Source organism: Mustela lutreola, chromosome 1, assembly GCF_030435805.1.
Source record: "Mustela lutreola isolate mMusLut2 chromosome 1, mMusLut2.pri, whole genome shotgun sequence".
Lineage (NCBI taxonomy): Eukaryota > Metazoa > Chordata > Mammalia > Carnivora > Mustelidae > Mustela > Mustela lutreola.
In genome coordinates this window covers 161,283,980-161,301,266 of record NC_081290.1, presented here as the reverse complement: position 1 = coordinate 161,301,266, position 17,287 = coordinate 161,283,980, and the positions used below count along the sequence as shown (strand labels likewise).

Below are 17,287 nucleotides of genomic sequence, written 5' to 3'. Positions count from 1 at the left end.
AAAGAGCATCCTACTAAGAATGACTGGGTCAACCAGGAAATGAAAGAAGAATTTTTAAAAATCATGGATATAAATGAAAATGAAAACACAACTGTTCAAATTCTTTGGGACATAGCAAAGGCAGTCCTGAGAGGAAAGTATATAGCAATACAAGCCTTTCTCAAGAAATAAGAAAGGTCTCAAATACACAACCTAACCCTACAACTAAAATACTAAAATAGAGAAAGAACAACAAAGAAACCCTAAACCAAGCAGGAGAAGGCAAATGATAAAGGTCAGAGCAGAAATCAATGAAATAGAAACCAAAAGAACAGTAGAACAAATCAATGAAACTAGGAACTGGTTCTCTGAAAGAATTAACAAGATTGATAAGCCCCTGGCCAGACTTACCAAAAAGGAAAGGAAAAGGACCCAAATTAATAAAATCATGAATGAAAGACTAGAGATCACAACCACTACCAAAGAAATACAAACAATTATAAGAACATATTATGAGCAACTGATGCCAGCAAATTTGACAATCTGGAAGAACTGGATGCATTCCTAGAGATGTATGAACCATCACAACTGAACCAGGAAGAAATAGAAAACCTGAACAGACCCATAACCAGTAAGGAGATTGAAGCAGTCATCAAAAATCTCCCACAAAACAAGAGCCCAGGACCAGATGACTTCCCAGGGGAATTCTACCAAACATTTAAAGAAGAATTAATACCTATTCTCCTGAAACTGTTCCAAGATATAGAAATGGAAGGAAAACTTCCAAACTCATTTTATGAGGCCAGCATTACCTTCATCCCAAAACTACACAAAGACCCCATCAAAAAAAATAATTACAGACCAATATCCTTGATGCACACAGATGCAAAAATTCTCACCAAAATATTAGCCGTTAGGCTCTAATAGTACATTTAAAAGGATTATTCACCACGACCAAGTGGGATTTATTCCTGGGCTGCAAGTTTAGTTCAACATCGGTAAGTCAATCGATGTGAAGCAATGCATTAATAAAAGAAAGAACAAGAACCATATGATTCTCCCAATAGATACTGAAAAAGCATTAGACAAAGTACAATATCCTTCCTTGATCAAAACTCTTCAAAGTGTAGGGATAGAGAGCACATCCCTCAATATCATCAAATCCATCTAGGAAAAACCCACAGCGAATATCATTCTCAGTGGGGAAAAACTGACAGCTTTGCGGCTAAGATCAGAAACACGGCAGGGATGTCCACTATCACCACTGCTATTCAACATAGTACTAGAAGTCCTAGCCTTGGCAATCTGACAACAAAAAGAAATAAAAGGCATCTAAATCGGCAAAGAAGAAGTCAAACTCTCACTCTCTGCAGATGATATGATAGTTTATGTGGAAAACCCAAAAAGACTTCACTCCAAAACTGCTAGAACTCATTCAGGAATTCAGTACAGTGTCAAGATATAAAATCAATGCACAGAAATCAGCTACATTTCTATATACCAACAGAAAGACAGAAGACATCCAAAACGATAAGATTCCTAGGAATAAACCTAACCAAAGAGGCAAAGAATCTGTACTTAGGAAACTATAAAGTACTCATGAAAGAAACTGAGGAAGACACAAGAAATAGAAAAATTTTCCATGCTCATGGACTGGAAGAACAAATACTGTGAAAATGTTCATTTACCTAAAGCAATCTACAGATTTAATGTAATCCCTATCAAAATACCATCAATTTCTTCAAAGAAATGGGACAAATATTCCTAAAATTTATATGAAACCAGAAAAGACCCCATATAGCCAGAGGAATGTTGACAAAGAAAACCAAAATTGGTGGAATCATAATTCTAGACTTCATGCTCTATTACAAAGCTGTAATCATTAAGAAAGTATGGTAGTGGCACAAAAACAGACAAATAGATCAAGGGAACAGAACAGAGAGCCCGGAAATGAACCCTCATCTCTATGTCAACTAATCTTCAACAACAGAGGAAAGAATGTCCAATGGAAAAAAGAGTCTCTTCAACAAATGGTGTTGGAAAAACTGGACAGCCACATGTAGAAGAATGAAACTGGACCGATTCCTTACACCACACACAAAATTAGACTCAAAATGGATGAAAGACCTCAGTGTGAGACAGGAATCCATCAAAATCCTTGAGGAGAACACAGGCAGCAACTCTCTGACCTCAGTCAGCCACAGCTACTTTTCTTAGAAACACTGCCAAAGGCAAGGGAAGCACTGCCAAAGGCAAGGAAGTAAGGGAAGCAAGGGAAGCAAGAACTACTGGGACTTCATCAAGATCAAAAACTTTTGCACAGCAAAGGAAACAGTCAACAAAATCATAAGACAACCAACAGAATGGTAGAAGATATTCTCAAATGATGTATCAGATAAAGGTCTAGTATTCAAAATCTATAAAGAACTTCTCAAACTCAACACCCAAAGAACAAATAATCCAATCAAGAAATGGGCAGAAGACATGAAAAGACATTTCTGCAAAGAAGACATAGAATTGGCCAAAAGACATATGAGAAAGTACTCAACATCACTTGGCATCAGGGATATACAAATTAAAACCACAGTGAGATACCACCTCACACCAGTCAGAATGGCTAAAATTAACAAGTCAGGAAAAGAAAGAAGTGGTGAGGAGGTGGGGAAAGGGGAACCCTCATACAATGTTGGTGGGAATGCAAGCTCGTGCAGCCACTCTGGAAAATAGTATGGAGGTTCCTTAAAAAGTTGAAAATAGAGCTACCCTGTGACCCAGCAATTACACTACTGGGTGTTTACCTTAAAGATACAAACATAATGGTCTAAAGGGGCATGTGCACCCCAATGTTTATAGCAGCAATGTCCACAATAGCCAAACTATGGAAAAGAACCTAGAATGGATAAAGAAGATGTAGTATAGATAGATATATAATGGAATACTATGCAGCCATTAAAAAAATTGAAATCTTGCCATTTGTAACAATGTGGATGGAAATAGAGGGTATTAGGTAAGTGAAATAAGTCAACTGGAGAAACACAGTTATCATATGCTTTCTCTGATATGAGGAATTTGAGGTAGGGCGGGGGATCGTTGGGGGTAGGGAGGGAAGGAATGAAACAAGATGGGATGGAGAGGGAGATAAACCATGAGAGACTCTTAATCTCACGAAAGAAACTGAGGGTGCTGGGGTGGTGGGGTGGTAGGGACAGGATGGCTGGGTTATGGACATGGGGGTGGTATGTGCTATGGTGAGTGTTGTGAAATGTGTCAGTCTGATCTGATGATTCACAGACCTGTACCTGTGGGGCAAAAAATACATTCTATGTTAATTAAAAAAAAAAAAGTGATATGCAATATATAATTAGGTATAATGCGTGGCACTTGGTAGGCAAATGATCACCTTGATCATTATTAAATTGTATGTTTCCTGACATTTACGACCATTCTCTTTTTACTGTATCAAACTGGGGTTCAGAAAATTTATGTGACTTCAGACCAAATTTATGTGTTCAGAAATTTATGTGACTTCAAGGAAATAAAATATTGCAATGCAAGAAAAGCTTTCACGTTAGAGAATAATTGAAGTCAATAAGTCAAGGAAAGGAATGGTAATTTAAAGCAGAAAATGAGGGGTGCCTGGATGGCTCAGTCAGTTAAGTTCAGTTAAGTTCAGGTCATGATCTCAAGGTCCTGGGATGGAGCCCTGTGCTGGGCTCCTTGCTCAGTGGACAGTCTGCTTTTCTTCCTCTCTTCATCCCTCTTCCCTACTCGTGCTCTCTCTCTCTTAAATAAGTAAAATATTTTTAAAAAATCAGAAAAAGAAGGTTTTGAAGATAAATGGTAGCAGAATAGGACAACATGATTCACTGGAAAAAGTGAAGGTCATTAAAGGCAGAAAACAAATAATGAAAGTAAGGAAAAAATATATTCACTGATGAAAGCAGAAATTAGGAAGAGTAAGAAATAAGGTCATTTAAGTAAATAGAGGTAGAAGGGAAATAAGTCAGTGTGGATTATTGTAAAGCATATAATCAGTTGGGCAACCTATAAATGTTATAAAGAGTCTGGCTAGATTTTGTACTAATTAGAAGTAGTAACGCTTTATAAAATGAATCCAGTACAGAGCTCTGCTTGCTGAACAACTGAATAAATACAACAATGGCTGAGAAACCTGAAAAAGGAACAAGCATAGCTTGGCAATAGCTGAAGTCTGGGATAGCATGGATATGTATTTCTGATGTTCTTTCCCAGGTGGGAAGGATATGAAAGGCTATCAGCGATATAGAGAAAAATTAAACTAGGAAGCATCGAAGAGCCCATAGGATGCACAGTGAAGTTTAAGTGTCCTCAGAAAAAAGTGGCCACCAGAATGTAAGCAGGAGTAGTCTAGCTGCTGAAAAGCAAAGGGCTGTACAACAGAGGACCATTGCTTATTTGTCTAATGATAATTTCTGCAGAATGACTAAAATGAAAATAGGTTTTACATGGTTTTAAGCAACAGTTGGTAGGTAAAAAATAAGAAAGCAACAAAGAATTTGTAATGAATAGGTATGACACTAGATGAAAGGTCAAATAAGGCCATTTTTTTGCAATGGGTAAGCTTTAAAGGCAATGCAGACTTTAATACAGAAACAATGAAAGTTACTGAATGTTATCTATCATACTCCAGAGATTGTTAAGTTAGCTCCTTTGCCTCACCACCAGCCCAGGTTGATTCTGATGTTTTTGGCATATAGTATTTTCAAAACAAGAAGATTTCACATAAAATTTTAGATTTCTATCTTTTCTTTAAAAATCAAGGCTCTGACACCCTATGTCCACACACCTACATGGCAACAAACTGTGGAAGCTAACTAGGAATGTGCACTCAAGTTCACCACCCCTCCACTCATCAAGTCACACCAAATTTAGTCAGGTAGAGGTCCATGAGCTTTGAAGATGCATGTACTGCTTTATAAAGGATCTCGCTGACATCATCTCTATGATGTGAAAATCCTGTGATGTAGTCAGGGATGAGCATATTTTTAATACTCTATTTTCAAAGTAGACTCAAGAGAGAATTCCCCCAAGTTAAACTTCTAGTAAGTTGTAGAATTGAGATTCTAATCCAGTCTTACGATTCTGAAGATAATTTCCCCTTTTGATGACCCTACGTCTCAACATGATGGGAAGGTGCATAACTTGAAGTGAAGTCACAGTCACAATTTGATTAAAAACAACAAAATCGCTTAAAGTCCCTTGTGATAAAATCTAAATCTCTTTAGAATCTAAAATCAAAATTTATGGGTTAGACATATACCCATATACACAAAGACTGTATCTGTGCCTACATCTATTTCCATACCTATATATACTCATATATATATATAAAAAATTTAGCTTTAAAAGTGAAAAAGATATACTTTCACTTTATGAAAATATATTATGTTACTAATATTACTCTGCAAGTGGAAACAAAATTTAAAAATCCCAACTTTACAAAAATGTGAGGAATCATAAAAACTCACCCAATAAATTAATGCCATCATTTACAATGAGCTGTCCATGACGCAAGTAGTTCAAAATGGGTTCAAAGTACTCAGGACTTCGGTCAATTAAGAAAGCTCCTCTATGATCTTGCTTATTTCCCCAGACACCTGTGTCACCATTATAGTGAAGAGTACCCCCCCATGAACAAGAAACAAAGTTAGAAATTTAGGAAGAAAAACTGTGTAACATACTAGTAAGTTTTCACTCGTGTAAAAATTATTGGTATCATTAAAAAGTACAGAAGGACAGAGTTAAGCCAATACAGCTATAAAGAGGTCTCACAAAATGTGAAAACAATGTGTTGCACTCACCTTTGTCTTTAAACATGTGCGCCAGCATACTGTCAGGTTCTTTATTCACTAAAGTGCTCCTAAGAATTCAGGGAAAAAAATTGATTTCTCCATTTGTCTTTATAAACAAACAGATAAGTCAAGAGTATACTTGATCCCAGCTGCTCTCTCAAAAAGATGCATGCTATAACCTGGTAGGAGTGATGCTGGGAAAAAAAATGTGCAATAAGTTGCCACTTGTCAAAATCCTTTCTAATCTGGCATTTCCTTTGATTCAAATAGTTTTAGGTTCCTTTAACTTAAATACTAATTTATCCTTCTAGCAAGCTATTATATCACAATATTCTTGACCTAAACTTGCCTTGTTCTTACCCCTTTAACATACGCAGTTGTAGTTGCTACAAATTTCAATACTGTTCATTTTTACTTGTGTCACATGTTTATTACCTGACATCTAAAAAACCTGTTCTAAAACCCTAAAATACTTGATACCTAAAAAGCATGTTCATGCCTTTCATGCTTTCTTTGGAAGGACCTGTGAATCATTCTCCTACGCTTTAAAAAAACTTTCTAAAAAATGGTTTAAGATCACAAGGTACTACAGTCTTTTCTAAGGAAATCATCAAAACTGAAGGAAAGAACAAATACTACATAGTGTCCTCAAACACACACCTGTGCACACATTCACATGCACCTACCGTGTAGTTGTAAAGTACCGCCCTCCAACATTTAAGGTTAGCCAGTCTGTGTGAGATCCTGACAACCCTTCAGGTAGTTTAGAATCTGTCTGAGGATCTAGAAATGACATGTAGAAAACAATAAAAAAGGTATGATTGAGTTAATGGGGAAGATGGCAATAAGCTTCAACTTTGACAGTAAAAACATACCTAAAAGCTTAACAGAGCTACTAGCGATGCATTGATAGCATTTAAGACAAAACTGATAAGGTAATCCCACAGATACAAGAGCACCACAGTATTAGCGTCTTTGAAGGAAGAAGCTGACAGAAACAACACGTTAGGTGATGAACCTAAGAATTTCAAAGTAATCCATACTCACTTCAAAGTTTGGCAAATCTATTTGAGAATAGCAGACTGAAAGTGGAAGGGGTATGTTCAATCTATGGGTGGATGAAGCAAGTAGTTTGCAGTAAGATCTGAGGAGGCTATAAATGAACCTCAAAACCCACCAGCCAAAACTCCCTTCTAGGACAAAGCCCAATACACCAAGGATAAGACGCTGGAAAAAGAACCCAAGCTGAACAGAACAAAGACAGAGACAAAAGAGAAGGGAGTCCAAATAAAAGTTAAAAAGGTTTAAAACAGCCAGAATACATCAGAAGGTGACTTACATATTTTTTAATATGTCACACAAATAATAGAAAAGTGAACTTCAGAGCCATGAAATTAGAAAACCTTCCCTAAGTTAGCTTTCCCTTAAGTTAAAGAAAACAATTTCACGCTAAATGGGCAACAGAAAATCTCATACAAAAATTTTCAAAGAATAAGAATTACATCTCTATAGACAATGAAAATGTGCCAGAAAGAAATGCCCCCAAAATAGATAAAAACTATTACCAAATATTCCAAACATGCTAAAAGTAGTAAATAGTATAAAATATGAAAAGAACATAACCCAGAATTACAAAATTCACCAATGAAGTGAGAGAACTCAGAGGAGAGAATGAGAACTATGATGAAAACCTAATTCGGGGCACCTGGGTGGTTAAGTGGGTTAAAGCCTCTGCCTACGGATCAGGTCATGATCCCAGGGTCCTGGGATCGAGCCCTGCATCAGGCTCTCTGCTCAGCAGGGAGCCTGCTTCCCTTCCTCTCTCTCTGCCTGTCTCTCTGCCTACTTGTGATCTGTCAAATAAGTAAATAAAATCTTAAAAAAAAAAAAGAAAAAAAAAACCCCAAACCTAATTCAGAAATGAAACTACACTAGAAGCAGCACAGGAGAGAATAAACAGGTAATACCTTAAAGGAAAGAAAAGATGAAAAAGAGAAAAACTTTTAAAATAATAAGAAATGAAGGAAGAGATGAAAAGGAGTGCAGAGAAAATTTCCGATATAGAAGACAGGTGTAGAATATCCAACATACAAACAATAGGAGTACTGAAAGAAAATTAAAGCAGGGAGACAAAATAAATGCATAATTTAGAATTCAAGGAAACTTTTCTGAAATCAAAAGAAGATTTGAAAGTACATATTGACAAGGTCCACCACTTATCAGACAGAGAGAATCAGCTCAGAATACTCAGAAAAAGTCTACCAAAATTACTGTTCTTTAAAGAAAGAGAATAATCCTTTGAGTGACCTAGGAAAAATAATCATTATTAATAATATTTTTTGGACACGAACATTTTATGCCAGAATAAGACAGAGTACAACATATTTAAGATATCTGAAGAAAGAAAATATGAACCAAGGGTTTTTTTTTTAACAGCTTAGTTGAGAGATAACTGATACACAATAAAACATACATCATTAAAGTTTTCAATTTGTTCAGTTTTGACATATGATTTTATATCTAGTCAAAGTGATTGTCAAAAATAGAAGCCACAAACTGTTATTAACATGTGAGATGTCAGAGAACATTGTTCTTCTTGGAAGTTCTTTGTAAAGAATCTATTAGAGTTTCAGACAACCACTGGAGGCATCAACATAAGGATTGGGGGTGAGCATTAAATACATTTGAAAGAGTAAAGCTAAGTGACAGTTTTAAGAGAGAGTATAGTCTATAATGGCTATGTAAGCTGATAATGTAGAAACAATAAAATTATTTTTAATGAAGGAAAGAAAGGAATGAGCATTTGCAAAAAAATGTTTAACTGTCTTTAGGATTCATATTGGTACTGAAACTATTGGAATTGATACTGACACTTTTATGTGTGTTTTGTGTGGGATGAAATGAGTACTTATGTGACATAATTCTATCATTGCCTACAGTCCCCCAAGCCAGAATTATTGATATGGATATAAGGAGACATAGGTGTAAGACAGAAAAGGTTAAATAAAAATCTTAACAATCCTGATTATAAACCAAAGTGTGAGTGAGTATGAACCCAGGAGAAATTCTACCTCTTATAATGCCATATATTATATAAACTTTCTTATCATATGTTACACATATATTGCATTTCTAGCTATGTATTTTCAACTCTGTCTACCAAAAAACCTAGTAAAAATAATGAACCCAGTGGCAAAGAGCCTGTCTGACACCCAGACTGTGTTTTGAAATGACATTTCCTACTAAAAGACATTAAGGCTTATTGTAAAACATATTGATCTGGGTCTGCAACAGAAGTATAAGATGAATGCCTTGTTATTCCAGATAGTAAGGAAGCTATAAAGGACCAATAGGGTTTTAATAAAAGGAGTTGAAGAGGTTTCCACCAGTCAAATGTAAAACAATGTAAGCATCCATAAACGCAAAGCATGAAAACATACCAAATATTTTTAAATCCAGAAGTTCATAATGGTAAGACAAAAACATTATTTGATTACTTTTTGTTTGTATGTGTACAATGAACCAATTAAGTGACCACTGCCTGCTAAATACTTTGTTAAGCTAATGGATAAAAGATGTGGAAAAATTTGTGCTCATCGTCTTAAGATAAAGACAGAGAAGAGAATGTACTTACTTCTAATTTGGCAACTGCCTGTGTGATGATCCTAAGAATTCCCTCTGCTCACCAAATACAATTACTGTCATGGCTTACACAAATCATTAAATATTCAGGGTCAGATTGTATGGACCTAAATATATCAAATACTCATTAAAGAACAGTGATGTTATTTAAGCCTTAGGCTCTTTTTCTTGAGATGCACAATTGTATAAGCTTTCTTCCAAATCAAAAAGTAGCCTATGTGTTTGTGTATGTGGTTGATATTAAGTCATTTTGACTGATTTGATATGGCCACTGTGAATGACTGTCAAATGCTAACTTATGCAAGCAGTGCACACTCAAAATTCTATAACCTAACACTTACAGGAATTGGGACAATTACTCTCAAGGAGAACATATCAGAAAAAAGTTGTATTTTCACAATCAAAATGACCTTATCATGTCATTTTTGATGAACCTATGCAATTTCAGTGCAGTTTAAAGGCATGTAAAAGATGAGGTATCCACACTAAAATATGATAATATAATTCAAATTAAAACTTTACTTCAACACACACCCAATTTAGAATAAAAAAAGGTATGAAGATCTGAATGCTGCCATGAGATCCTTTTCAATTAAGCTTAGTAAGTGCATGTAAAATATTTGCCATCTTTTTCATTTTGGCAGATAAAATTGGCTTGTAAGGAAGTCACTTACCAATAAATGGTTCTCCTTCACACACAAACAAAACATCATCATCCCTGGGAAAATCAAAATTTAAAAGCAACCATCAAAATCCAGAAATCACATTAATTATCAGTTGACTAGAGGACCTATACCTTAGAATTATGCAGAAGACAGGTTTTGCTATCAGTCTATATTGCAAAGAAACTAAGTTTCAGTGCTTTGCTTAACTTCTTGATTTAAGGGTCTTTAAATTTAAAGACCTTGATTTAATAGGGTCCTGCACATGGAAGAACTTTTAAAATGGTAAAAACAAAACAAAACCCACTATGCAAATCCTGTGAACTCACAGCTTTCTTATCAACTGGAGAACATATTCTCATGCTCAAGGGATATGATTAAAGGCACTGCCAACTCTTCTTTTTTTACTTTAATTCTATAACCCTAAATAAATTATTGGGTTTTTCTTCTAAATCATCAGCTGCTCTGTGCTCTGGAAATGAAAATACATTTTTATGTTACATCTAGGAAGAATAAAATTGCAATCAGAACTCTGCTATAAAAACTCATTAACACCCACCACACACCCAAAGGTAAAATGATTGCATATAATCCAAAATTCTAGATTATCAGTGCATATTCTCCTCCCCTACCTCAAAATATCTATTTGCACAAATAAATGATTAGAGATTATACTGTGAGCCACCAGTTCTTAATCAAGTAGATATTTTCTAGTTCAGAAGGCTTCAGTTCTGACCTTCTATGTTGCAGAAATTTTTATTTCCTATAAGGCATCATAGGAATACACTAAATGTTTCTTAGAGGCAGCATCTGGGTTAAGGAGAAATTTAGCTTGATGCAAATCATCCAACAATGAGACTCAATTATCTATCAAAACAGAAAGAAGCTGGGAGACAGATGTTGAAAAATTTAGAAATTCTAATTGATTTGGATTTTAAAGCTCTATCTTTTAAGTCTACAATCTCTTCTACTTAATCACTATGCCAATTAACTTAAGACTAGTATGAACATCTGTTTTCTTCTCATTAACAAAAATCAACTGCTAAACGGTGTGACCCAGGTAAGACATTGAACTTCTCAGATGTTTAGTTTCCTCATTTATAAAATGAAGAGATTAGAAGCGATTACCTTCAAAAGCAGTATATTATGTTGAAAGGTCATTCTGACCGGAGTTTATTTTTATTTTTTTTTTTTTTTACGCAGGCGCCTGCGGGTGGTCAGCGCGCGCCTGCGGGTGGTCACCAGCTCCTGCTAGCTGAGCACTCTGACCGGAGTTTAAATGAAAACTAAACTTTGAATTAGCTTTGTATTTTTGTACCGTAATTCAGTGCATCATTATCTTCATACCATCATTTTGAAAAATCCCATGTCTTGCCAATTAAATGGAAGTGACTTGGGCAGAGTCAGTACTTAGCATTCCTTCCTATTTTCTTTCTCAAGTCTCTTCTTGCTTCAAAATTCTATGATCCTACGAGGATGGAATGAGGTAAACTAATCTGTTTTAAGGAGACATATCTGCCTGGGATATTTAAAAACAAAAACAAAACCGAACCAAAAAAAAAAAAAAATCACTATGGTGGTGATCACTGGTGAGTTAACCCTACTTAAAGCTCTACTTTATTTAGCAAGTTTTTACCAAAGTAGGTCCTTGTAAGGTTTATGAAATTCAAAGCATTCTTAGGAAATGAACTAAACAATAAGCAGGAGCATATAAAATTAAAGAGATCAATCAGATTTCTAACATTAAAAAAATGCATGTCTTCAGAGTCAAAAGTTCTAGGCATCTGAATTTTGAAACATGCTAACTGGGTATTAGCCAAACCCAAATTATAAGCCAGTGGGAAAAGAAGTAGAAAAGATGTGGTGAGGGGTGCCTGGGTGGCTAAGATGGGTAGGTGTCCCTTTGGCTCAGATCATGATCTCCAGGTCCTGGGACTGAACCCCACATCAGGTTCCAGGCTGCCTCAGTGGGGAGCCTGCTTCTCTTCTCTCTCTCTCTGCCTCTCCTGCTGTTTGTGTACTCTCTCTCTCAAATGAATAAATAAAAATTTTTTTTTAAATGTGGTAAAATTAACAACTAGAAAACACTGGGCAAATTGGTCATTTGACAAATTGATTTTTGATGAACTGTGTAAATTAGTCATTTAGCAAACTGGCCTGATTTGCTGTGAGGATTATTTGTGTAACAAGTAGAGAAGGATCAACATTTTAAATTTATCTTACAAAAACACAGGTTCAGAGGCAATCAAGTCATGAGTTAATGTAAGTACATCAATTCTGTAATACCAAAATAAATTTTGACACCCCTCCTGAATTGCATATCCTATTAGATCCACCTCTAGCAACAGAAAGAAAAAAATTCCATGTATGAAATATGCAGAAAGACTATCAGAATACTGGAATGTACTGAGGATCTTCTACCATATAGTATTAGTCTAAATTACTTAAATTCTAAAGAGCAAATTTTAGGCAATCATTTGCCAAAATTCTGTATTCTTACCAGTAATTAAACTACTGCCTAAGGGAAACAGCAGAGCACCAAGATGCTGAGGGAACACTGTAGACAGCTTATAAGAAGGTGAAGGTTACCTGATCAAAGCAATATCATCGATCAGTCCACCTTTCCCATTATACACACTGGTGGCTTTTATGCCGAGTTTACTGCTGGCCACAGAAAGCAAATCAGATAAAGTTCCATACACAGCGACCACCTGTGAACACACCAGATTAATTTGGACAACTTATATAATGAATTTCATTATTTACAAATTATAAACCACCATACTATAAACAGGACTAAAAATCAGACTATCAATAAAAGGAGATCTTGAGAGGTTCATATATCTAATATTGCTGAGATCCAAAATTAGAGTGTAAGAAATCATCTCTGCATGAAAATAGTCTACTATCTTATGTATGTTAAATAACACTCTAGTTCTGAAGACAGACCCACACCTGCATGTAGATTCTGACATCCTCTAGCTGTCAACATGAGACAAATTAACTTCTTCATGCTTCTGTTGCTTTAACCAAAAGGGAATAAAAGTCACACCGACATCAGATCATGAGGATGAAATGAGTTACTGCATGGTATGAGCTTAGCAAAGTGCCTGAGACCTCTGTAATGTTGCTTTTATGTTATTCCTTTGTTATAGGAATGGTTTATTTTAAAAATAGGAATATTTACTGTTTATGATAACATTCACTACATCAATCACCATGTGAAAGGTAACAACTTCCCACTTCATTTAATTCTTCAGTAACTACTGATATTATAAAAGCCAGATTTTAGCTAATTCTAAATACAGCCAACAGCTGGGACACAGTGAATTGTTCTCTTCTCCTTTACATCAGGCACAGTCTGATAGATGTAGGAGCAATGCAAATGCATAGGTGGGGAGGCTGAGAATCTCTACATGTAGTTAAGTTGTTTTTTGCTCCAATATAATTTTAACTATGGGCTCCCAGTGGCTGATTTGTATAGCATTACCATTATCAGTTAGGATCACTGAAAATTAAGAATAAAACATAGATGAGGGGCTGAACATGAAGAATGAACAGCCAATCAACTTCCCCAGGATACTAGATCAAAGTGCCTTATGAAATAAGAAACAAGGCTGATCCTTTGTTTACCAGTGACTGGAGTTTAGGAGACCCTGAATTTTCAGTTAAATAAATGCAATGAATAGCAGGGTATAGAGGGAATTGTTTGCTAATAAGGAAGTGTGCAATCTTCATGGCAGAGTACTCAGATTCCCAACTGTCTTCTCTTGGTTAATAAAGATGAAAGGACAGATAACTATAGCAAGCTGGTGAATTCTAGGGAAGAGTTGTAGGCAAGCACAATTTTAATGGGATGTAGGTGGATTAAAAGTCATACACAATCCAACTGTCCTTAACAGATGACTGGATAAACAAAATGCGGTAAATACACACAATGGAATATTATCCAGCTATTCAAAGGAATGAAATTCTGATATATGCTACAATATAGATGAATCCTGAAGCCATATGCTAACTAAGCCAGACACATAAAAGGGCAAATATTATGTGATCCCACTTATATGACATAGGCAAATTCATAGAGGCAGAAAGTAGAATAAAGATTACCAGGGGAGAGGGTGAATTGGAAAGTCATTGTTTGTATGTAGTTTCTACTAGGTATGATAAAAAAGTTCTGGAAGTAGGGGTGAATGTACTTAATGCCAATGAACTATATGCTTAAAAATGGCTAAAATGGTAACTTTTATGTTATGTATATCTTGCCATGGTTTCGAAAAAAATAATGGAAAGCACTTGGCAGTGTCTCAACACAGCAGACATGCCATACATAACTGAAACCTGAATAAAATGTGTCTCCTTTATTTCCTATCATTTTTTCGCCTCTGTAATAGAGCCTGGAATTCTGTTACTGCAGATACATGTTCCTGGGAGAAAAGGAAGAGAAAAAACATAAGGCATTACGTGCAGCAAACCCATCTGGGCAGAGAAAGGGTGTGGAGAGAAAACTGAAAAGAATCAAAAGCATAGAAGCCCAAGAGACTGACCAAAGCAAATGTAGGATCGACTTTTACAGCCTGGAAACTGCCAGGGGAGAGTAAGAAAATCCTTTCCAATTTCAGCATTCTTTTCATAGTTGCCATTATGTAAGAAGTTTTTAATTGACCTTTGCTTCTTATATATCTTTACATGGCTTTAGTTGATTTGACATTATCCTCTCCTTGCTAGATAGAACATCAACTTTCTCCCCCAACATTTCTTTTCACTCCTCTCCCTCAACCAGCCCTATCACAAAATGGAGGAAAATTTAATGTATTGATGTTATGCAACTCACACTTTCCTCTAAATGAAATAATCAAAAGGCTAGCAATTAGAGAAAGTAGTAGTGAAATTATTGCAAGAAATCTCACAGTTCTGTAGATTTGAAAACTGCTCTCAAGTTGGGCTACCACTCTTATTTTTCATTTGGAGGGCATTTTTGGCATTTGTTTTTTAATTAGATCACTTTAGCTTTACTTTCTTAAGCATACTAACAAATAAGATGGCATTATATTGTAAACATATATTCGAAATCTGTCTTTCATATGAACCAATCAGAATATCTAATTTAAAAATATATAAGTACCGACATAAAAATGTGATAGGCTTGGAAAACATTTTAAGTTGATAAGAAAGTCTCCAATAGACTGGCTCATGTACCTTTCCTTATGTAACAGCTTTGTTGGGGAGAAAGCAGCAATGAAAATCCTGTATATCATAGATATGAGCTTTGTTATACACTAAGCTTATTTTAGTCCTCAGAGAGGCCAAGCATTTATAAAATGATCATGCTAAGAATGGTTATTTGCTTTCTGTGTGGTATGCTCCCCAGGGTGGACCTGGAGTTCCCAAGTTACTGGGATTATCCACTTTAATAAATAAGGCACTATACTTAGAATGGAAACATTCTATGGAGTAAATTGAGAAGTGCTTCTAGTTAAGTTAATGATCACCATATTATGCTACTATTTAACTTAATCCTTTCTAAATTTCAGACCCCAAGACAAGTGAAAGCCATATACCAACTGGGAAAGCCAATGTTATACTGTGTCTAGGAGGGCATATCAGTTTAGTGAGTTTTAATTTGCCTTTAAACACCATTTTCAAATTGTAACCTATGTTATTCAAATTTAAAAATTACATAAAATGTACATAAAGCATTTTTCTTTATGCTCATATTATCTATTAACTAATATACTATCAAAAAATACTTATTCAATTTATGCAGGCTGATTTATTCAACCAAACCATCAATCACAATTACCAAACACAGAATTCAATTTACTCTACCTACACTTTTAGTTCCATACTAAAATGGGGGGGGGCGGTTTTTATTTAAATTTCAGTTAGTTAACAGTTTAACATTAGTTTCAGGTGTTTGACAGAGTGATTCAATACTTGCATACAACACCTGGTGCTTATCATAAGTGTACTCCTTCATCCCCATCCCCTGTTTCACACATCCCCCCAATCCTGCCTCCCCTCTGATAACCATCAGTTTGTTCTCTATAGTTAAGTTTGTTTCTTGGTTTGCTTCTCTTTTTCCCCTTTCCTCTTTGTCTTGTTTCTTAAATTCCACATATTTTAAAGTTATTTTGTTCCTAAAAAAGAGAACATAACCTTAGGTCAAGAAGGCAAATATTAAAATATTAAATATTAAAAAGTATTGAGAATATTAAGCATTGAGGAGGATGTGGATCAGTGGGAAGGTTTATGCAATGCTGGTGGGATATAAAATTATTGCAATAACTCTGAAAAACAATTTGGCATTTAAAAAAATTAAGCATTCATATACCTAACACCCAACACAGTTGACTCTTGAACAATGCAGGGTTTTGGGGCACCAACTCCCCCTCTCCTGTGTAGAGGATGTGTAAAATCCACATAGAACTTCTGACTCTTCGAACACTTTACTAATAGCCGACTATTGACCAGAAGTCATACCAATAACATAGTCAATTAACACATAATGTTTAAGTTATGTTACTCTATTTTTATATCAAAGTGTGCTAGAGAAAATATATTCATAGTACTATACGTTATTTATAAAAAAAAAAATCTACACATAAGTGGACCTGTGCAGTTCAAATGCATATTGTTGAAGGGTCAACTGTTAGTACAACTTATATTCACAGAGCATTGGTTCTCAAAAATGTGTTCCCTAGGGGTGCCTGGGTGGCTTAGTAGGCTAAGCAGCTGCCATCACCTTGGGTCATGGTCCTGGAGTACTGGGATCTAGGATGGAGCCCCAACAGAGCAAAGGATAGGAGAGTGGAGCCAGATTCTTCCTCTGCCCTTCCCCCTGCTCATGTTTTCTCTCTTTCTCTCAAATAAATAAAATCTTAAAAAAAAAAAAAAAAGGGTGGTCCCTAATTGGTAGCATTAGACTCACCTTAAAAATATGTTAGAAATTCAAATTCTTAGCCCCACCCTAGATCTACTGAATCTGAAGCACTGAGGATGGAACCCAGCAATGTGTTTTCTCCATTCTTCAACGAATCCCAATGCATGCTAAAGTTTGCCATCCACTGCCCTAGAAAAATGCTGGCATGTGTGCACCAGGATACCTACACAGGAATATTCATGGCAACACTGTTAATTTAATAGCAAAATATAAAGAAAAGAACAACCCAA

The 17,287-nt window shown here is 35.6% G+C and overlaps 1 protein-coding gene across 3 annotated transcripts in view; it reads right to left on the bottom strand.

Annotated features, from left to right (window-relative positions):
• Positions 1-17,287, bottom strand: part of KCTD9 (potassium channel tetramerization domain containing 9) — a 43,281-nt gene that overhangs the window by 20,829 nt on the left and 5,165 nt on the right. For all 3 annotated transcript variants that reach the window (XM_059177871.1, XM_059177862.1, XM_059177851.1), the window contains exons 2-6: positions 12,704-12,825; positions 10,127-10,170; positions 6,497-6,593; positions 5,820-5,878; positions 5,487-5,615 (exon numbers count right to left, since the gene is read on the bottom strand). In XM_059177871.1, the coding sequence (XP_059033854.1) occupies positions 5,487-5,615; positions 5,820-5,847 (157 nt within the window). In that variant the 5' untranslated portion in view covers positions 5,848-5,878; positions 6,497-6,593; positions 10,127-10,170; positions 12,704-12,825. The remainder of the gene's footprint in view (positions 1-5,486; positions 5,616-5,819; positions 5,879-6,496; positions 6,594-10,126; positions 10,171-12,703; positions 12,826-17,287) is intronic.